The 22,699-nt window shown below is 39.5% G+C and overlaps 1 protein-coding gene across 1 annotated transcript in view; it reads left to right on the top strand.

Moving 5' to 3' along the window:
- MFSD6 (major facilitator superfamily domain containing 6) overlaps positions 1-22,699 on the top strand; it is a 29,041-nt gene that overhangs the window by 4,725 nt on the left and 1,617 nt on the right. The window contains exons 2-5 of the mRNA XM_065413726.1: positions 5,906-6,003; positions 17,307-17,468; positions 18,132-18,230; positions 20,501-20,787. Coding sequence (XP_065269798.1) covers positions 5,906-6,003; positions 17,307-17,468; positions 18,132-18,230; positions 20,501-20,787 — 646 coding nt within the window. The remainder of the gene's footprint in view (positions 1-5,905; positions 6,004-17,306; positions 17,469-18,131; positions 18,231-20,500; positions 20,788-22,699) is intronic.

Here is a 22,699-nt window from a genome sequence, read left to right on the forward strand (position 1 = left end):
CAAACTGTCCGCCCCAGATGCTATCTTTCTCCACTAGCTCTTTGAACTTTGCAAAATAATGTAGACTCTTGGTCCACTGCATTAAAGCCCCTTCTCCCAAAAAGTGAAAACGAACTGGCAAAGGTGAGGAGTTAATGATCCCGTATGTGATCCCCTTTGCATTGCTTTATACACATTGATTGGTATGACTGCTTTATTTTATTTTACTTTATTTTAAGGTTACTCCACCTATTAATAAAATGAGTAGCATTAGCTTTCAACTATACTAATGCATTAGGGATGTTTAATGTATCTTATGGAAAACAGGGATAACCAGACGAGACCAGGGCTGTATGTTGTACATCTGTATAATTTTTTAATGGCCCAAAACAGAATGTGAACAATTTTGGCATATACAGGGTTAAGTGTCTCCAGAAACTGTGCTGTAAGGTCTCATATAATAGTGGGTGGGGAAAGGTTCCTGCCACTCCACACCCAGCCCTGAAGACTTCCTAGGTCTGTTGTGAAAGAAATGACTATGACTTTTCTGTTACGGTGTGGAAAGGTCACAGCAGAAGTTTTTATCTTCCTTTAACTCCTACTACTAGCAAAGAAGTACACTGGTGTCTACGTATTCTTCCTCCCATTCTAAAGAATAGAAGTTCTTGCTGTAATTTTTCTGATAGCTTAGCACTAATACCTTCACTATCCCTTCTGCCTGAGTTTTTGGAGACAGGCACAGGCTTGATTCTTGTAATCACAAGCTCTGACACAGATAAATAGGGGGGGAAATGTATCGGCACTTTTCACAGTAAGCTGTGCTTAGGTAGATCTGGGAGCTAGCTGAGCAAACACTTGTCTCCTCTCAGCTACTCACACAACTGTCATCCACCAGTATCCTGAAACTGCTGATTCCAGCATTCCAGGCTCAAACCCCTATGTGAGCTCTGAGTAGATCTGGGAGGGTAACTGATTTTTTGATTTGATGGAGGTTCTGAAAAATCAAAAATAATTGATTTGGGTTGAACTGAATCTTGAAAAAGTTCATTTTGGATTTGTTTCTGAGTTAGGATTCAAACCTGGGTTTCCCTCTATCACAGGTGAGTGCCCAAACCACTGGGCTAAAGACTACAAGAGGGGGGCATTGGTGGCATCACCATCTCCAGCTGCCTCCTCCTCTGTGACTGGCCGAAACTATTCATGACAAATTTGCAAATAGTTTTAGGTCCACCAGAGCTGCATTTTTCAGCAAATAAACTATTCATCTGAAAAATGTTGCCCAACTCTAGCTCTGAGACACACAGCAGGTTCACATATCACTGTACTGATACTCAAATTATGTTGTAAACATTTTAGAGATTACCATAGCGCTTTGTGCACAATTCAATGCCAGCGAAGTAGTTATAAGGCTATCCATGCAACCAGAAAGTTGTTAAAACAGTGTTAATAGTATTTGTACTTCATATCTAGTGCCTTCCACTTGTGTCTCCGGGTATCTCAAAGCGTTTTATAAAGGTGGGCAGTATTCCCCATTTTACAGATGGACAAAAGAGGTATTTGAAAGTTAAATAAGTTGCCCAGTACAACAGAACAAATCCATGTCAGAGCTAGGCTTAGCACTCAGGTGTCCTTATTCCAAGTCTCCTTCGTTAACCCTTATACCATGCTATTTGTCACTCTCCCCCTTTCTCTTCAGCAAATTGAGGTTTTATGACTTAATTGAGTGATTACTCAGGTTAAGAAGAAGCATATGAATGCATTTACTTGGCATGCTCTCTGATGGAGAGGTATGTAGGTGGTGGTGGGGTGGGTATTTTGCAGGATGTCTTGCTGAGAGTTCTGTGCTATGTTGCACTGAAATTCTGCTTCCTTTTTAAAAAGAATTTTTTTTTTCATAAAGAAGCAAACAATAGAAAGGTAAATGACTTACAGCTTTTATAAGTTTCCAAATTTCACATGCTTCACAGGATCTCTAATGGAATTATGCAGTCTTACAATTTGTCAAACCTGCAAGACAAGCCAATACAAAACCAGACAATAACACATAGACATAACATGTCAGGGTGGGGTTAACAGTAATAAGCTAGGAGATGATCCACATGAATAGGGAGAGGAGGGGGTAGAGAAAAAGAGGTTAGGTGGAATGAAGGTATGGCATTCTTTGAACCATCTCAATATTTTATGTCTAGATGTATCTAGAGAAGGGGTCCAAATTTCTTCAAATTGAGATAATTGCTCTCTCTGGCAATGAGCACTTCTTTCTTGGTTGCTAACTCAGACAGTTCTGAATACCACTGCTCTATTCTGGGCATAAGCCTACTCTTCCAGTTGCTTCCTAGTTTTTATATGCTGGCACTTAGCTATTTTGTCTGCATGTCATATGGAGGGTAGGAAGTTTAAAGCATCAGGGCCAGATTTTCAAAATAGCTCTCATTTAGACACCTAAATTAAGTGGACAGATTTTCAAAATTGTTTAGCACCCATTGTTCTCCTGGGGAACAGTTGGGTGATGACTAGAGTTGGGCAAAAAATTTCATGTGTATAGTTTATTCACTGAAAAATGCAATTTTAGTTGACCAGAAACTATTAGTAAATTTGACAGAAATTTGCCAAATAGTTTTGATCCCCATCTCCCCCCCCAGGCCTTAGATGCCATTCATAAAATGGCAGGAGGAGCTGGTGGTGGTGGTGTACTATAAATTGTCACTGTGAATGACAATGAATAGTCATTGGGCCAGGGAAAGAGCATGAGAATGACTCTATAGACTGGTGGTTAGGGTCCTCACCTAGGATGTGGGAGGTCTCAAGTCAAGTCCCTGCTCCACATCAGGCAGAGAGAGCAATTGAACGTCGGTCTCCCACATCCCAGATGAGTGTCCTAACTACTGGACTAAAAGTTTTATAAGGAGGGCAGTGGCTCCTCCATGTATTTTTGTAAATCTAGCCCTTTACAACTGCCCCAAATGGATTTTTTTTCCAGTTTGAAATTTTTCAATTTTGGTTAATTTTTTCATAACTGTCAGTGAACAGAAAAATCAAATATTTGCCCAACTCTGCTAAGGAGCTGTGTCCTAAGATATGAAAGATCATGGAAAGATGAGAAAAATCAAACAAGCAGTTGCTCAGAGGTTATGATGAGGGCTCCCTAAGTACTTACTAGCTCTTGAATTCAATGGCTCAGCCCTTCTAAAAATCAGGCCACTTTTAATTAGGTGCTTAAACTTTTGACACTCAAATGTGATCATTTTGGGTTCGATTTATAAATATCTAGCTGAACATTCTGAAAGACAAGTAAACAGGAGAACTCTGTCCGTATTCCTTACTTGATTTTTTGCTTCTGAGCTAATGGAGGCTGGCAGAAAGGAAGAGAAACTGGTGAGGAGGGATATGAAAAGTGTGCTTCCTGAATAGGGCCATTTTTCTCTTTGGGAGAAAGTTGGCAAGAAATTGTATGCACAGGAGTCAATCAGGGAAAAGAAGTGAAGTTGTTAGAAAGATGGTAGAGATGAATGGATGAAAGGAACAAATTTGTTATAGCTCTTGTTCACTACAGATTTAATCTCCCTACCCGCTTTGCCTGTTAATGTCCGGCCTTGCCATTGCTCCCCATTTTCTGCTCTAAGTGGTGATCCAGTGTCACTATCCTGGCAACACACATCGGCTATGGACCCCCTCCAACCCCCTGCCACACCTGTGGAAGCAGAGAGTCTGGAGCCGGCCTGTTGGGGTGTCTGGTAAGACTTTCTGCAAAAATACATGAATTACTATAAGGTATAAAATATTACAAACTTTGCAAATCTGGGCATTACTGCAGAAAGCACAGGCTTACCTGATGCCAGTAGGCTGGCTCCAGTGTAGTTATGTTTGGGTAGTGATATCATGAGCATAGTACATGCTGTGGAATTTGTTGAGTGGAAGCCAGAAAGACTGAACATCATGGGACCTCTTTTTAAAAAAAAATATATACTGCATTTGTATTAGCACTTTGCATCTTAGATTTTTCAAAGTTTCTTAACACAATGTTGATTTAAGCTTCACAATACTTATGTGAAATAGGAAAGCATTAGCCCATTTTTACACATGGTAAATTGAATTAAATGACAATTAAATTACTTTGCTAAGAGTGTGAGTTCGAGGCTGTGGAAGAAATAAAGCCCTGATATTCAGAGACTCAGGCCTGTGCCTTAACCCCCAGGCCAACCTTTCCTTTTTAATTTTCCTGTGGGTCAATTCTGAGTAGCCCTCGTACCCTGGTTATTTAAGAGGTGCAGTGCATCATTCAAAGATTAGGGTTTTGGTTTTTTTAACTGTGGGTCCACCTTGAATGTTCTGCAGTCGCTCCCACTTGGAACAGGTCCACTAGAAACCTGCAAGTTGAATAACAAGATATTTTACAAAACACCTGAGTGCAGATGAGTAAATACTGCAGTCTCATCTTTGCCCTGTAGGGAGATGTAATAAGCAGGGTGCTAAAAGAGTGGCTGAAATCAAGAGCCAAAAATAACCTATTTTTTAAAAAATCAGAAAAGGTTATTGTAAAGTTAGGTGAACCTGGTACCTGTCAAATGCAAACCAGGGAGGAAGTTAATGTTACCCCTGTATGTATGGGTGAATGGTACGGGGGTTTAGTCACGTTCCTCTTCCTTTCTGATTTTAGAGATTGCATTTCCAGTCAGTGATGGACAACAAGGGAAAGTGACTTGTCGCTAATTTAGACTAATTTAGTCTGTTATCCAAATCTACCTCTTTCCCTGGTCCTGGAAAAGAGATGATTTATCTCCGCCTACTAGAATATTTCCTTTTTAGAGCCACAGGAAAGATATGATGTACAACAAAGGTTGCTTCTAGTAATGACAGTTTAGCTTGGTGAGGAAGAAGCAATTGGGTTGAAGCCTGAAGTCAGGAAAGGAGAGAAAACGTTTGGTTAAATAGTGTGATGAGAAAATCAACTGGGAAAACTGGGCTTGAGCTTTCTGGTCAACAGTTATTTTAAAACCTGACTCTTAACCTCTTGCTTCCAAACTGGATTGTCCTGTTGAAAACAAGACCGGTGACAACAGTAGTGTTGTCACTACATAGAGTATTTATTGTTTTTTGTGGAAGAGTACGTATTTCAGAGAAGTAGTGAACTGGATGCAACTCCTGTAATGCTAACTTTACATCAGCATAGATTAAATAAATTCCTATAATAATATGGACCTATACTCATCTTAAACTGTACGGCTCTGTTACTAATTACAGGACATCATGATGTCTGAATCATTGAGGCATTTAAAAAGGCTGGTGTCAGGTGTGATAGAAACCATATTCTCTCTAAAATATAATGCAATAGGACATTGCATAAAATTAGAATAGACACTACACCTCTACCTCGATATAATGCTACCTGATATAACACGAATTCGGATATAACGCGGTAAAGCAGTGCTCCGGGGGGGGCGGGGCTGCGCACTCCGGTGGATCAAAGCAAGTTCAATATAACGCGGTTTCACCTATAACACGGTAAGATTTTTTGGCTCCCGAGGACAGCGTTATATCGAGGTAGAGGTGTACCTAGTCAGAAGCTCAGAGGGTCTGTTAACCCTAGACAGAAACATCCCTCTACTTAGGATTAATTTGTTTTCCATTAGTGGTTTGAAAAGAATTCTCCTGGGGTTTTGTTTAAATTTAATCAATCACATTTTTATTTTTAACTTGGAACAAGTTTAACTGCATGCCTGCAGAGCGGGAAGAGGTTGCGTTTGGGTGTGGGATCTTTGTAAAGTAAGATTTTTGAGTAAGAAATTGTTATGTGTGAGCACACACTTCCTTGCGCTGCATTTCGCTTTCTTATTAGGATTTAGAAAGCAATCAGGTGTATTTATGGTACCATACAAGACATGGAAACTGCAAACCTCTGACTGTTTTTTTCCCTTCCTCCCTTCAGAGTGCTCTATATTGGCCTTGCCTGTAATACAGCTCGCTACATTTATATCTCCTATTTGGAAAATGCCTGGACTGTTCTCCCTATGGAAGTACTTCAAGGTAAGATGATGCAGTTATGATCTTATAGTTTAAAGCAAGCCATTTAATTATTCATGTTGCCATCTGAGCTGTGATTAAGAGAAAGTCCAGTAGCTCTTTGCTTCTGACTATAAATATCCCAAAAGACTTTATGGTCTCATAAATTTTTACAGTGGTTGTCATGGAAAAGGTTTGACGTCAGGAGGTTGGTTCTGCATTTGATCCGCACACTGTTCTGTTTGTTGATCCAAACAGATCTGCTTGAGATCAACACACCCTATAACTAAACAAAGCGACAGAAGCATGGGTTGAATACACACCTGCGCATGCTGCTTGGTTGCTGCGGTTCTTAAGCTTCTTTATATCTATTAAATGCAAAAATCTACATGGTTGAAAGACAACAGTTAAAAAGAATGGATTTATGCTTGTGCTAACCTTTTTTTTTTTTTTTTAAATGCCCTAGCCACCAAAGAGAATGTTCTGGAACGTCCTGTCTGTTAAAATTTTCTGCAATTGTTTTTCTGTGGCGTTCTGTGATTTATAGCTTAGGCTATTGTAACCTGACAGGAACTTAGGTTTCAACAAAGCCCTGTATGTGCTTGCAAGACAAGGCAAGCCTTTTAGTTTTACTTTTTATTCAAATCAATTGCTTACAGGGCCGTTATTTTAAATTAGAGATATTAATGATGTGTGGTCTGTGCAGAAGCATCATTTTGAGTCCTACTGTCAGATGAAAATTAATATTTTTTTTAAAAAGACCTTAGCTGTGTTACTAAAAGCATACAGTATTAGATTACTATAATTCAGATTTACTTTCTACCATTTATACTCTTAATTTACTGTAGCATGCAACACAGTTCACAGAAAGATCACCCCCCACACCATATTACCATTTTTGAGATGGTTCTAATCTGAGACCTAGATTACTTGACTCTCCCATTTAAAGTGAGCAACATCCGATGAATCACTACAAGTTGTGGTGTTAATGAATCTTCTGTTTTGATCTAGTGCTTCTGGTTTCCAAATGTTTTTTTTAATTATATACATCACATGAGCGCATTTGAATGTAATATTTCAAAATTGTTGATTTGATAAGTGTCTTATCACAATATGCTCTAACAGTGTTTCCAATGCCTAATGACTTTTCTGTAGAATTATATACTTAGCAGAACTGATAGAGTAAAATATGGCAAACTTGTGCTGTTTATTACCTAGGGTGGGATTTGACATTTGTGATGCCTGACGTTCTCTATGTAAAACTGTTTCATTTATTGGTCTCTGATTGTCAAATCAAAGTAAATGAAATACTTGTATGTAATGGTGGATAAGTTAATTTTAAAGAAGATTAAATATTTAATTAACATAAAATTAGAAATTTATATTGCATTTCTAGATAAGAATTCAAGGCCACCGCAGGGCATGGAGAGATTTTTGTACAAACTGCATCTATTGATTGTAATTTTAACCATGCTACAATTTCGTTGCTATCAATGTATATAAGTTGGTGAGAGCTGCTCCAAGCACGGCATCTTCAGAAATGAGAGGAGTTTATTTTACACTTATTTCCTAATGAAAGAGTTTGGAAACTATAAGCCTTGTTTATTCACACATGCACGGTTATATGAAAATAAGGGATTGGATTAACTCTTAAATTGCTAGAAGTGTCAACGCTGCCTGCCAAATGAGTGCCTCTGAGGTGTAAATACAATGCTGCATGTGTTAATTCTCCAAACATGCAAGGAAATGAGTTAATGTAACCTGTCTTCAATTCTTGTCAGGTTACAGTAGAGCATTCAGTAGCCTAAATTAGAAGTTCAGAAAGCCATTGAAATCTTTAACAGAGACAGGATGTTCCAGAACATTTTCCTTGGGGGCTAGAGTATTTTAAAAAAGTTAACCCAAGCATAAATCCACCCTTCTTAACTGCTGTCTTTCAAACATGTTGACTTTTTGCATTTAATAGATATAAAGAAGCTTAAGAGCCTCATCAATCACTTTTCTGTCTCAATACAGTGACTGTCGTTTTAACACTAAAATACTCAGGCCATGTCTGTTTCAAAACAATGGGCTGAACTCTGCTCTGGCAAAGAATTTTTCCCAGTATAAAATTACCTCATCTGTCAAATAGCAGCCATTCTAAATTGGCCGGCTGGGTGATGAGACTAGGGACCTGAAAATATCAATTTTAAAGATATGGAGCTGTTACAAAGTGGCAACTGGCTAAAAAGCTCCAGAAATGAGTACCAGGGCCAATCTTGCTTTCCTTTTGCACCTGAAGCTCCAGTTTAAGTTAGCAAAGATGGTTACTTTTGTGGAGTAAATCACTTTGGAGAGGGAGGGGTGGTTTGTTCACCACAGTTTTATTAGACTCTGCCAGTTTTTTGGATAGGCTATGATACTAAAATCTTTTCCTTTTACACAATCCCAGTTCGTTTGAAAGCTCTTTATATAGGCGCTGACCATCTGGTTATATAAAGGTTATGATTTGATTGTGACTCTTCAAGGAGGAGCAATGCACAGTTGTTATGATCTGAGAAACAATGCCAGATTTGTTCCAATAGAATAGTTAACTGACATAAAATGGAACAGTCCTCACAAGACAAGACCAGCCAAGACAGAGCAGGTCTCTTCATGTGCCTTCTGCAATAGAGCTTCCTTTGTACATCAGGATTGTGTAACAGTGGAATGGGGTCACAGAATCAATTTGTGGCTATTTTAAACAGCTAGGTGGGAGAGTCAGAGTATATGTATCTGACTACCCAAAGGAGAGAGGGGGATGTGGGTAATTAATAAAATATCTTTCCTTTTTTGTTTGGATGAATTACATCCCATAAAATATCCATGCTCTAAAGCTTAGTTTGCTAGAGGTGAGCATGAGTAGAAAACTTTGGTGTAAATTGTTACTGTAGATCTTGTGTCCAAAGAGATGCCAGTGGCTAAAGCAAGATAATGTATTTGATTTTTGATTTATATTTCACATGGACAGTCTCTCTTGAAACACTTAACTAGTTCTAATCCAAACAGATTTCTTACTAGGGTTCGGTTTTAAAGTAGTTTGAAATTGCCAATGCTATATAGACGTCCATCGCAAAAACCAAATGATTTAGTAACACACAGAAAATAAAAAGCTAACTTCATCCTATTTGGCTCTAAAGGAGGGATTAGGTTCATTTTGAAGGGAATTAAAAACACCAGGCATTTCTCTGGACCATATTGTTCTAGACTTGGGGTGTGTATGCCTTTTTAGTATTGTAGCCTTTGTTTTCCTTACCAAATTAATTAGCATGGTACTCAAATTATTAAAAGTACACCAGAAATGTTTTGGATTTGCCAGGTTTTTAACTTGATGATTAATATTTTATTCTTTTTTTTTTTGTAATTGACCGTCTGAATGCATTACATAAGCTTTTAAGTGATTTCCTTAATCAGCATGAGACATAGTTTTCTGAAAACTGAATCACCCTTGTTAGTTTACGCCTTTAAATTGGGGATCAAGAAGACAATAGTTACTTTCTACTTACAATGAAATCAATCAGGAATCTCATCATTCTGTAACCAGTAGGTTTTTCAATATTAGTACTTTTAAAATTATTTTGGACCCATGTGTACTGTATAAAGTAGTCTGAAAATCATTCAGCATGTCTAGCATAAGTCATCTTTCAACAAGCTTGATGTGTTATAAGTAAGGACAGACTCACAATTCAAAAATTATTTCTAGATGTGTACTTAATCATGGTGTGTTCTGTAATCTGCTGACTAACCCTCCATTACTAAGTTTCCTGAAGCTCCCAGATATTTTTGTTGTAAAGTATCTAAATCAGACTTTTTGCAGAGAGTGAAAAATAAACATAGAACTTTCTAGCCATCAAATAGGCTCCTGACCAGAAGATCAATTCCAGTATATTGCCATTCATTAAATGAATACTGTGGAATTTTGTATGTCAGTATGCAACCTACAGATTTGTTACTCTTCTCTTATTTAATTTAGTTTATGTGGCTGTTCAGTCTACACTGATCAGCAATTGCAGAACCGAACTTGTCTCTCCCTGATGTTGGTTAATAAATCAGGTACATAGGACTGATCCTTGTTGGTTAAATCATCCATTCTCCAAACCATTTTTCTAAACTGGCAATTGGACAAATGCTAGCAATGGCTAGTCAGGGGACGAGCTGTGACTATATTTAATTCCACCCAACCTCGAAAAAATATCACCACCCAATCCATGAGGGTTTTTTAAAGCAGAACCACAGTAAAATAGCTTCAGGTGTGTTCACCATGTAACTCTCTACAAAATTGCCATTTTATTCTTGCCTCTTGCCCCAAAGTCAGGATTTCAAATTGAGGCTGCAGATAGCAATCTTCCCCTCTCCCTGCCAGCCAATTGGTTTTTTTATTTTTATTTTTTCTTGCTCCATGACATCTGACCACTATGTTCTGCCTTAGGCAAAATTGTCTCTGCGTATTCTGTTTTTCCATGGTAAGAAAAAAAATAAAGGCACCCAAAATGTATTCTAATTTGATTAGCCAAGAGTGCCTCAAATGCATATGCATTATTTATATCTGAAAGGACCTCTACCACTGTTAGCAATGGAAACTGGTGATGTCTGACAGCCGGTGGGCAAAACTATTTTGTAATGGCATGCTTAGTCAAAGCAGACTTACAACAGTGGGAGAAATCCTGTTGCCTCTGACTCAAAACAGCATAAGCAAAGCTTACTGTACCTTGCCTAACCCTGAGGAACCTCTGTGGTCTGTCAGCCAAGATCTCCCAAAGCCAAGTGCAAATGGAAAGTGAGTAGTGCCAAGAGTTTGGAAAGAACTGATTTTGAGATGGTTCTTAGAACATGCTTTTATTTTATTTTTTTTAAACAGTTTGATTTCCATAGTGGTATGTCGGTGTACATATAAGGATTAGCCTTTGAACTCCTTCCAATGTGGCAGTAATGTTAAGGCCTTTCTACAGTTAAAACATATATCAGCATAACTGTGTCAGTCATGGGGGTGTGAAAAAACCATACCCCCAACAGTAGAGCCAGACTGACAGCACCCCGGTGTAGATGCCGCTATGCCAACAGAAGAGTGCTTCTGTTCGCATAGCTAACGTTGTTTAGGGAGGTGGTGTTCCTACCCTCGCAGAACTCCTTGTACTGTAGGTGTTCGCTACGTCTAAACTACAAGGCAGTGCTGGCAGCTATAGCTATGCCTGCACAGGCTCAGTATTGCAAACGTAGCCTAAGAAACATTGACAATGTGATTGCCCATAAGCCATGAGCCAGTCTTAGGGTTTGTGAAGCCCCCAGCTACTTTCATGAGGAGGAGGAGCTATTGACAGAAAGATGGGTTGTTGCTAGGGCTGTCAAGTGATAAAAAAAATGTCGTGATTAATTGCGCTGTTTAATAATAGAATACCATTTATTTAAATATTTTTGGATGTTTTCTACATTTTCAAATATATTGATTTCAATTACAACATGGAATACGAAGTGTACAGTGCTCACTTTATTTTTTATTAAAATGTTTACACTGTAAAAAACAAAAGAAATATTATTTTTCAATTCACCTAATACAGGTACTGTAGTGCAATCTATGTATCATGAGAGTTGAACTTACAAATGTGGAATTATGTACAAAAAATAACTGCATTCAAAAACAAAACAATGGAAAACTTTAGAGCCTACAAGTCCACTCGGTCCTACTTCTTGTTCAGCTAATTGCTCAGACAAACAAGTTGATTACAATTTGCAGGAGATAATGCTGCCCGGTTCTTGTTTACAATGTCACCTGAAAGTGAAAACAGGCGATCACATGGCACTGTTCTAGCCAGCGTCGCAAGCAGGGCCGTCCTTAGGATTTATGGTACCCTACGCAGTATTATTAAACTGGTGCCACTATGCCAGACAGCAGCCTGGGCTCGCAGCCCAGGGGGGTAGGGGGGAGGGACGAGTCAGCAAGGATACTAGGCTCCCCAGCCCACCTCTTCTGCCTGTGGCTCCACCCATACTCCACTCCTGCTCCGCCCCAGGCCCTGCCCTCTCCCCACTGTCTCCCTCCTCTCTTCCCTCCCCCTCCCTGCTCACCCCCTTCCAGCCAAATCCCTGAACCCAAAGAAATTGCAGAAGAGTGTTTTTTTTAAAAGAAAATGGAGGATGTTTTCCACTGCATGCCAGATGGTGAAGACTGCACATGCAGAAGGTACCTAATTAAAAGCACTAAACTTGGGAATAAAAAATGTCAGTTGCAGGTATTTTGATATGCCCTGAAGTTTGTCAGAGATTTATTTGCAAAAACTTTGTAGTAAGGGCAAGTCAGCTGTCTTGCTGAATACAACATTAAATATTATGGAATACATGATGCAGCTCTTCTCTGTTTTACATTTTCTTAATGAGTATTTCTAAATTGATTTTATATTTTAAATGTACTCTTAAGCCTTCATAAAGTAATCATTCCAGATTAGTACATATTTAAGTCACTGAAACAAAGACATTATTTTAAATTAATCAGTCACAGAGGTTTAGTGTGTTCAAAACAATATTCATTGCTTTTAGAAAAAGAGAACACTAATTTACTTTGTGTGATCTCCGTACCAATAGACTGGTTTATGAAATTTCACCAACTTTAAAAAATATGACAGGTTTCAGAGTAGCAGCCGTGTTAGTCTGTATCCGCAAAAATAACAGGAGTACTTGTGGCACCTTAGAGACTAACAAATTTATTAGAGCATAAGCTTTCGTGGGCTACAACCCACTTCTTCGGATGCATAAAGAGTGAACCATATATTGAGGAGATATATATACACACACATACAGAGAGCATGAACAGGTGGGAGTTGTCTTACCAACTCTGAGAGGCCAATTAAGTAAGAGAAAAAAAACTTTTGAAGTGATAATCAAGATGGTTCAGTACAGACAGTTTGATAAGAAGCAAGTGTGAAAATACTTACAAGGGGAGATAGATTCAATGTTTGTAATGGCTCAGCCATTCCCAATCCCTATTTAGCCCTGAGTTGATTGTGTCTAGTTTGCATATCAATTCCAGCTCAGCAGTCTCTCGTTGGAGTCTGTTTTTGAAGTTTTTCTGTTTTAAGATAGCCAAAACTCCCTGACAAAGCACAGGAACAAATCTGTACAGACACATGCCTAGAACCCCGACCAGGGACATTCTATTTGCTACCCAAGATCCATAAACCTGGAAATCCTGGACGCCCCATCATCTCAGGCATTGGCACCCTAACATCAGGCTTGTCTGGTTATGTGGACTCTCTCCTCAGACCCTACGCTACCAGCACTCCTAGCTATCTTCGAGATACTACTGACTTCCTGAGGAAACTAGAATCCATCGGTGATCTTCCAGAAAACACCATCCTGGCCACTATGGACGTAGAAGCCCTCTACACCAATATTCCACACACAGATGGACTACAAGCTATCAGGAACAGTATCCCCGATAATGTCACAGCTAACCTAGTGGCTGAACTCTGTGACTTTGTCCTCACCCACAACTATTTCACATTTGGGGACAATATATACCTTCAAGTCAGCGGCACTGCTATGGGTACCCGCATGGCCCCGCAGTATGCCAACATTTTTATGGCTGACTTAGAACAACGCTTCCTTAGCTCTCGTCCCCTAACGCCCCTACTCTACTTGCGCTACATTGATGACATCTTCATCATCTGGACCCATGGAAAAGAAGCCCTTGAGGAATTCCACCATGATTTCAATAATTTCCATCCCACCATCAACCTCAGCCTAGATCAGTCCACACAAGCGGTCCATTTCCTGGACACTACTGTGCTAATAAGCGATGGTCACATAAATACCACCCTGTACCGGAAACCTACTGACCGCTACACTTACCTACATGCCTCCAGCTTCCATCCAGGACACACCACACGATCCATTGTCTACAGCCAAGCTCTAAGATATAACCGCATTTGCTCCAATCCCTCAGATAGAGACAAGCACCTACAAGATCTCTATCAAGCATTCTTAAAACTACAATACCCACCTGCTGAAGTGAAAAAACAGATTGACAGAGCCAGACGAGTACCCAGAAGTCACCTCCTACAAGACAGGGCCAACAAAGAAAATAACAGAACACCACTAGCTGTCACCTTCAGCCCCCAACTAAAACCTCTCCAGCGCATCATCAGAGATCTACAACCTATCCTGAAAGATGATCCTTTACTCTCACAGATCTTGGGAGACAGACCTGTCCTCGCTTACAGACAACCCCCCAACCTAAAGCAAATACTCACCAGCAACCACACATCACTGAACAAAAACACTGACCCAGGAACCTATCCTTGTAACAAAGCCCGATGCCAACTCTGTCCACATATCTATTCAAGTGACACCATCATAGGGCCTAATCACATCAGCTATACCATCAGTGGCTCGTTCACCTGCACATCTACCAATGTGATATATGCCATCATGTGCCAGCAATGCCCCTCTGCCATGTACATTGGCCAAACCGGACAGTCTCTACGCAAAAGAATTAATGGACACAAATCTGACATCAGGAATCATAATACTCAAAAACCAGTGGGAGAACACTTTAACCTGTCTGGCCATTCTTTGACAGACCTGCGGGTGGCTATCTTAAAACAGAAAAACTTCAAAAACAGACTCCAACGAGAGACTGCTGAGCTGGAATTGATATGCAAACTAGACACAATCAACTCAGGGCTAAATAGGGATTGGGAATGGCTGAGCCATTACAAACATTGAATCTATCTCCCCTTGTAAGTATTTTCACACTTGCTTCTTATCAAACTGTCTGTACTGAACCATCTTGATTATCACTTCAAAAGTTTTTTTTCTCTTACTTAATTGGCCTCTCAGAGTTGGTAAGACAACTCCCACCTGTTCATGCTCTCTGTATGTGTGTGTATATATATCTCCTCAATATATGGTTCACTCTTTATGCATCCGAAGAAGTGGGTTGTAGCCCACGAAAGCTTATGCTCTAATAAATTTGTTAGTCTCTAAGGTGCCACAAGTACTCCTGTTATTTTTAAAAAATATGTTTCCAAAGATTTTAGGCATAACAAAGGATTTTATATCTTACTAAGTACTGATTTTGCTAGAGGGTTCTCTAGTTCATCAAATAGTCAGCAGTAAAGAAAGGGAAACTCATTTGTCCAGCTATCTGGAAGGAAAGGGGTGTTGTCCCTTTAAGGGCTCTTCAACAGAGCGGTGAAGGGAGATGGGGAATGGACAGAAAGGACAGAAGACTTTGGAAGCAAGTTTTGTGTACTATAGTAATTAAAATTAAAATGTGTATTTTAGATAAGGATGGTCTTTTGAAGGATTTATTTCAAAAACTATGTCTGAAGATCCAAGCATTTAAGGCTAAAGATGAATACGGAGATTGTGCATCTAATAATCTATGCAAGAATTTTTTTAGAGATGTGATTTTATAATCTTCAGTAATCTTCTAATTAAATATTTTTAAAGCAAATTTTAAACTAAGGTCCTGTAGACTAACATGTTCTGAGTAAATATTACAGTAATGCACAACTGTTTTTGTCAGTAAATTCAGAAACTAACAATATATACAGAAGCTCCCCGACTTAGGCAGTGTTCCGTTCCAGATCACATTGCATAAGTCGAATTTTGCGTAAGTCAGGAACGTATCTTCGACTATTGTGCACGCGCAAAAAAAAAAAAAACTTACAGAACTTTTTCCGTAAATCGGGTTTGCGTAACCCAGGGAGCGTCTGTACCTAGGGGTTGGCAAATGCCTGTTAAATGGCTTCATTACCACTTGAATGGCTCTTTAACAGTTTCAATGTTGTGATAATAGGTCTGGAAGGCTTTTTCATTTAAAGTTACTAGATCCCCTAGGGAGGAAGACTCACCAGGCTAGCTGTGGGAGCCTGCAGGAAGGGTCAGGACAAGGATAGGAAGAGGTGGGAGGATGGACACTAAGACCCAGGGGTGCCCCTAATTTCCGGGTGCCCTAGGCAGCCGCATATGCCTAAGTACGGCCTTGGTTGCAAGATATTTACGTGCAAGATATGCTAAAGATTCATATGTCCCTTCATCTTCAACCACCATTTCAGATGGATGCTGATAATGGATTCTGCTCGATAACAATCCAAAGCAGAGCGGACTGACGCATGTTCATTTCATCATCTGATTCAGATGCCATCAACAGAAGGTTGATTTTCTTTTTTGGTGGTTCGAGTTCTGTAGTTTCCAAATCTGAGTGTTGCTCTTTTAAGACTTCTGAAAGCAGGCTCCACACCTCGTCCCTCTGAGATTTTGGAAGGCACTTCAGATTCTTAAACCTTGGGTCGGGTGCTGTAGCTCTTTTTAGAAATCTCACATTGGTACCTTCTTTGCGTTTTGTCAAATCTGCTGTGAAAGTATTCTTAAAACAAACGTGATGGATTATCATCTGGGACTGCTATAACATGAAATATATGGCAGAATGTGGGTAAAACAGAACAGGAGACATACAATTCTCCCCCAAGGAGTTCAGTCACAAATTTAATTAATGCATTTTTTTTTAACGAGTGTCTGCATGTCCTCTGGAATGGTGGCCGAAGCATGAAGGGACATATGAATGTTTAGCATATCTGGCATGTAAATACCTTGCAACGCCGGCTACAAAAGTGCCATGCGAACGCCTATTCTCACTTTCAGGTGATGTAAACAAGAAGTGGGCAGCATTATTTCCTGCAAATTGTAACCAGACTTGTTTGTCTGAGTGATTGGCTGAACAAGAAGTAGGACTGAATGGACTTGTAGGCTCTAAAGTTTTGCGTTGTTTTGTTTTTGAGAGCAGTTATGTAGCAAAAAAAAAAATCTACATTTGTAGGTTACACTTTCACGATAAAAGATTGCACTACAGTACTTGTATGAGGTAAATTGAAAAATACTATTTCTTATCGTTTTTAGAGTGCAAATATTTGTAATAAAAAATGAGCACTGTACACTTGTATTCTGTATTGTAATAGAAAGCAGTATATTTGAAAATGTAGAAAAACATCAAAAATATTTAATAAATTTCACTTAGTATTCTATTTTACGATTAATCGTGATTTTTAAAAAACGCAATTAATTTTTTGTTAATTGCGTGAGTTAACTGCGATTAATTGACAGCCCTAGTTGTTGCATCTCTAGGCAGGTTGGGCATCACAGAAAAAATTGAAAGCTTTGTTATTTCATGAAAGACTGAGGAATATGGCTGACTTTTGTACTTTATTATAAACACTTCCTTCCCAGAACATTTAACTACTGCTGTCAACTAAAAAATGAAAACCGATCATGACAGCATACTTAGTGCGTTCTAAAATGTTTCCTCTCCATAGGTGTAACCCATGCAGCCATATGGGCAGCTTGTATTTCGTATCTTAGTGCTGCAGTGCCTCCAGAATTAAGAACTTCAGCTCAGGGGATTCTACAAGGTCTCCACTTAGGTCTGGGCAGAGGATGTGGGGCTGTGATCGGAGGGGTTTTGGTCAACTATCTTGGTAAGCAAACATTTTATTTAAGTGTGATTGCAGTTTCTTAGTAGTGCAGCAAAACTGGACTAAAAGCATATGTACACTTAATGTATTGCTAATGAAGCCATATTTGTTACACTCAATCACATAAAAAATCTATTTATACACATGTAGCTTTGTACATTGATAATTATATGTGTATGTGTTTGTAATATTATGCCTTGAATTTTTAGTATTATGTGAGCAAATCCACTCCTAAGCACTGCCCTGTCCTCAGCTAGGCAGCTGGATGAATCCTTCATGAGATGACCAATGGCTGTTCACTATTGTGTGGTTATCATGCAACCTCTGCACACTCAATCGAGAAGTGAAAGCATAATTTGTTCAGAATCCATGTAAAATAACCTGCTGCTGAAAGTGCCAGAAGGGAGGGGCGGGAAATAACCTAATGAGTTTGATCTTGGATGGACTCTGATGTGGTATCCGGAGTAGATCAAAAGGACTGTTCATCCACAAAGAGATTAGCAGAAGATCATACAAAATGGGCTGCTATGGTTGCAAACCTCCAGCAATGGAGATGCCATATAAAAAGAAAGTTTAATAGGATATTAAGCACCGAATGAAGTCATCACAATATCTGTCTTTTCCTGTATTACCTAAACAAATGCTCTAAAATAATTCTCATTACAGGGGCTGCTGCAACATTCAGGGGGATAGGAATGGCCTGTTTAGTGATCCTACTACTCTTTGCATTAATCCAGTGGCTAGCTGTTCCTGATGAAAAAGAAGGTAAATACTCAGGTCAATGAGACCAAGACTGTTCCTATGTTCTTAACTCGAGACACTGTGTGATATTTGAGATATCTGGCCATAATACAGGAAAACTAGCCCAGAATCATTCCACAGGAGCTGTGACATTTTTTTCATTAATCCTATATATTATTATTTTTACAGACAGAGAATAAACCTGTTTCATAGAGATGAAAAATAATAAGCAAACATTTAGTGTCTTACCCAAATGTTATTTTTGTTCCATACTAAAACCTAGGTAGATCTGAAGTTCATTTTTCTTTATCCTAAAAATACAAGGGTTGTCCTTCAATAGTTCTTGAGTTGCCTGGGTTTAAGAACGTTCAAATATTTGTTTTGCCTTAATTTCTTCCACCTGTGTTCAAGTGATAATGGCACAAAAGAGAAACTTGGACGGGATAATCGCTGTTTGTTGCATATGGAGTACATGTGTGAACCTCCAAAATGGATTCATATTTTTCTCTTGGGACATAGTTCTCTAGAATTTAATATTCCAATTATTCTTTTTCCTTCTGCATCTGTGTACTTGTTTGTAAACCTTAAACATAAATCTTGCATCCACTTAAATGTAAGCCTAACTTTAAGCATTGTAATAGTCTCATTGATTTAAATGGGATTACTCACATGAGTATAGCTAAGCATGTGATTAATTGTTTGCCATAGCAGTGCCTTAAGTATTTTACTTGTTTGTATTTTATTTAAGCTTTCTTTTGAAAATGTCTGAGGAAAAATTAGTATATGTCATCTGTAGACTGTTTTACATGACACAGAGCTATTGCTTAAAAAAATCTAGCCTGCCTACTTTATTATTTTATTCATATATATATAATATATGATAATATATATAAAAATATAAAAATGTCCTGCAGCAATCCAGAATCTTTAGGGCACAGTTTGTTAGGCAATAAATCACTGCATTGATCAGATATTTCCAGGCAATTGTTAAAACCATCTTGGTCTGAAACAACATCATGTCACCTATAAGAACTGAGGGAAAAGTGGATCATTTCTACCCTGTGTTAGAACTGGCTGCTTGTAGCCAAAACCACCACGACAGATGCTTGGGTTTCCTTTGTTGTCACCAACTCCCTAATTTCTCTGTAACTTCCTGGGGAAGGGTTTTTCTCTGATCTGTCCATCAGAAGAACAGTAAATGCATAAATTTCAAGTCAGAAGACACTATCATGATCATCTAGTCTGATATCCTGTATAACACAGGCCACAGAATTTCACCACATGATGCCTGGTGGTTATAACTATGAATGGTCAGTCACAAGGAAAGAGTTGGGTGTAAAGAGTGAAGTTTACTATTATTAAATTGCACTTAACATGGAAATACAAACATATACTGAAACAAAAACAGATTCCTGGAAACCTGCAAGCCTTGGTGCGGTGGTGCTGCAGAGAGACTTGAATCCAGGTCAAGGCTGGAGTAGCTTTCCTGGGCAGCTCGTGGCTGATTGATGTGCTTGGTGGCCTCTCTGCTGTTATGTGTCTGACACTTGTCACTGAGGTTACAGGTGCAGCTCTTCTGTATGTATGACACCCAGATTGAAAACAGTCCTTTTCAAATCAAAAGTAAAACTGTGATAGAGCCACATTCTTAACGGTGTACGTACAATAGAAGTGTATGTTAGGGAGGGAACAGTGTAATTCTTACTGCCAGGGTTATGAGGCACCTCACCACCACCTGCCCTTAGGATGAGGGAGCTTTACCTGTGCTGCCTGGGGCTCAGCTCCCTGAAGCCACCAGCCTCTGGCAACGCAAGCACTGGCTTCCAGGCTCCACAGGCCTCTCTGTCTCTGTACATGTTAGAGATAAGTGCCCACCAACCCACGAATCCTCCCTCTGGAGTGTGCAGCCTCTGTTCCACTGAACACTCCCTGGACTTGTGGATTACCTTTTGTTGATCTGTCTGAACTTGCAGACCTAAAAGAACATAATTTTTAGTGTATATGCATAACTCTGCATATTTTCCAAACATACATCTCACAATGATTATTTGATGACCAGTGTGACACGGGCTTTCATTAGAGACCTTACATGACATTCTTTTGGTGAGCCCAGAGGAATCCCTGTACCCACTGCCAGTTGGTATCAAGAGGTCCTTGAATCACAGCTAGGGAACAGAGTAATTCTTAGTGTGTTGCAAAGCATGTTTGTGTATGTTCATGTTCAGTGCTTTGATTCTCAATTTCCTTGTAACGATCACTGACTTCATTGATGATTATGTTGCCCTATACTTCAGAGAAGACAATGCTGGCAGAAAGGATCCCAGTGCCTTCCAGCCCTGTTCCAATAGCAACCATCGACCTCATACATCAACAGTCATGCCTCGAAGATATCATGCCTCGAACTGAGCCCAGACTTCCTCCCAAGAAAACGAAGCACCAAGAAGAACAGGAAGATGTGAACAAGCCTGCGTGGGGGATCAGTTCTTCTCCCTGGGTTACTCTGGCTTACGCTGTCTATCAAATAAAGGAGATGGTACAGCTGTCTAAAAGCAATCTGATGCCTGAAAACCAGCCTTTGCAGGTAACCCGCTCTTAATACACAATGTTCATATCACCATTAATGTTAACCTAAAAATATCCTGCTGAAGGTTTTAAGACCAAATGTAATCTACAGCACCATAACATTTATTAATATCTGGCAAGCATTCTCCATCGATATATCAGAAACTTGGAGTTGTGTAAAGCAATAGTTGAACAATAGTAACAAATACAGTTGCTGCATGTGTATGATACAGGGGGAGTGTTCAGTAATTCATTTGAGCAGATCTTTCTGCTACTTATAGTCTAATTTCCACTTTCTCCTCTTCCCCTTTGTCATGACAAGCTGGGATATACTGGGATTGCCTCTTAAATTGACAGTGTTTTCATATTAGTTTGAACACATTTGTGTACTTGCAGAACTTTTGTGGCTTCAGGGTGAGCATTAACAAAGTTGCATAATTATTAAGGTGTAACATGCCTGTCTATCTTTTTTTTTTTTTTTTTTTTTTTTTTTCGTTTTAATTAAATGTTTCCTTTTAGAGATTAGCCTGGAGGCATGGGGGGAGTGAGAATTGCCAAAAATCCAAACTATGGTGGAAATGGGCACCCCAGCGAATTAATAATGGAATATGAAGCCCTTCACCCACTGGAGCTTGGCCTGGGCTTGTGGTGACTGAAAGTGACTACGACTTGAGAGCTGTTCTGTGGCCTGTGTGAAATGAGTTGTTGTTTTCCAGTGTTCACATTACAGAATCCCCCAGCACCCTTATTAGGAATCTTGGCAGAGGGGCCAAGGATTGGACGGACTCAGAGACTGGACTATCATCCGATCTTTTGGGGTGCTCCCTCCAGAACGGAGTTGGAGCACAGTGGTTGTTGGTGAGGCAATGTAGGGAAACTTGTGCTGCTGCTGTCAATGCTGGTTTTTAAAACAGTGTGGGTAATAAACTTCCTGTCTGCCTGGGGGAGGAGTGGTGCAGTTTCCCCCTTACATATTTGCCATCCCATATGCACCCAAATGTCATTTCCACCAGTCCTACCTTTGGAAGGTGATGATTTTGGACATGACTTTGCAGATGTGGCAAAGCAACATTTGAAGAAATCCCAACTTCACCAGCTGTCTCCCTCCTCTCCCATTGGCCTATATTCTTGTAAACATCCCTACGCATATATTCCCTTCTCAGTATGCATGCTGAGCTTGCATTAGCTTTAATCAGACTAACTTGCATGCCTCAGGGAGAGTGAGCATCCATATTGAAATGACTCTAGAATGTCTGTTTATACAAGAAGAATTTCAGACACACACATCTTGGAAAAATCAATTGTCTCCTTTTGAATGACAATGAAATCCTCATTGACACAGTGCTGTCATATTACTCTCTACACATGCCACTCGCCCAAGCAGTTTTCCATCAGTCTTCTCTTAAGCAATTATTAATATAAGCCCGGCCCTGTTGGTGGCATCAATTGGAAATTGGAGAATGGCAGTCACACAGAAACTGCCATACCTCCCAGGGCAAGAAAACTGGTTTATTGTTTGTGGTAAGCTCTAGGAGAGAGAATCAACAAATGTTCATAGTGTTGGAGATACTCTCAGTAAATGACTTGAGCAATTAGGAAGGACTCTCAAGTCTTTTATTGCCTCCTATAACTCTCTGCCATCTTCAGGAACATGTTCTCTTAATAACCTCTTTCCCCTTCTCATAACTTCATGCAGTTATTCATGGAGCCTTTTTATTAATGCTATTAAATTTTGGGCATCACATTATCTACTACACACGTGACTGATAGAATTGAGGACCATTCCTTAAATAGGATTGTTAGTATTTATGGGAAAAACGAATCTTTGTTGGGAGAAAATTGTTTTATTAAGGCCCCAATCCTGCAGTTGGATCTGCACTGGTATATCTTTGCACCCATGCAATGCCCCACTGTCTCTCATTAAGGCCTGT

Source organism: Emys orbicularis, chromosome 11 (assembly GCF_028017835.1).
Source record: "Emys orbicularis isolate rEmyOrb1 chromosome 11, rEmyOrb1.hap1, whole genome shotgun sequence".
Taxonomy (NCBI): domain Eukaryota; kingdom Metazoa; phylum Chordata; order Testudines; family Emydidae; genus Emys; species Emys orbicularis.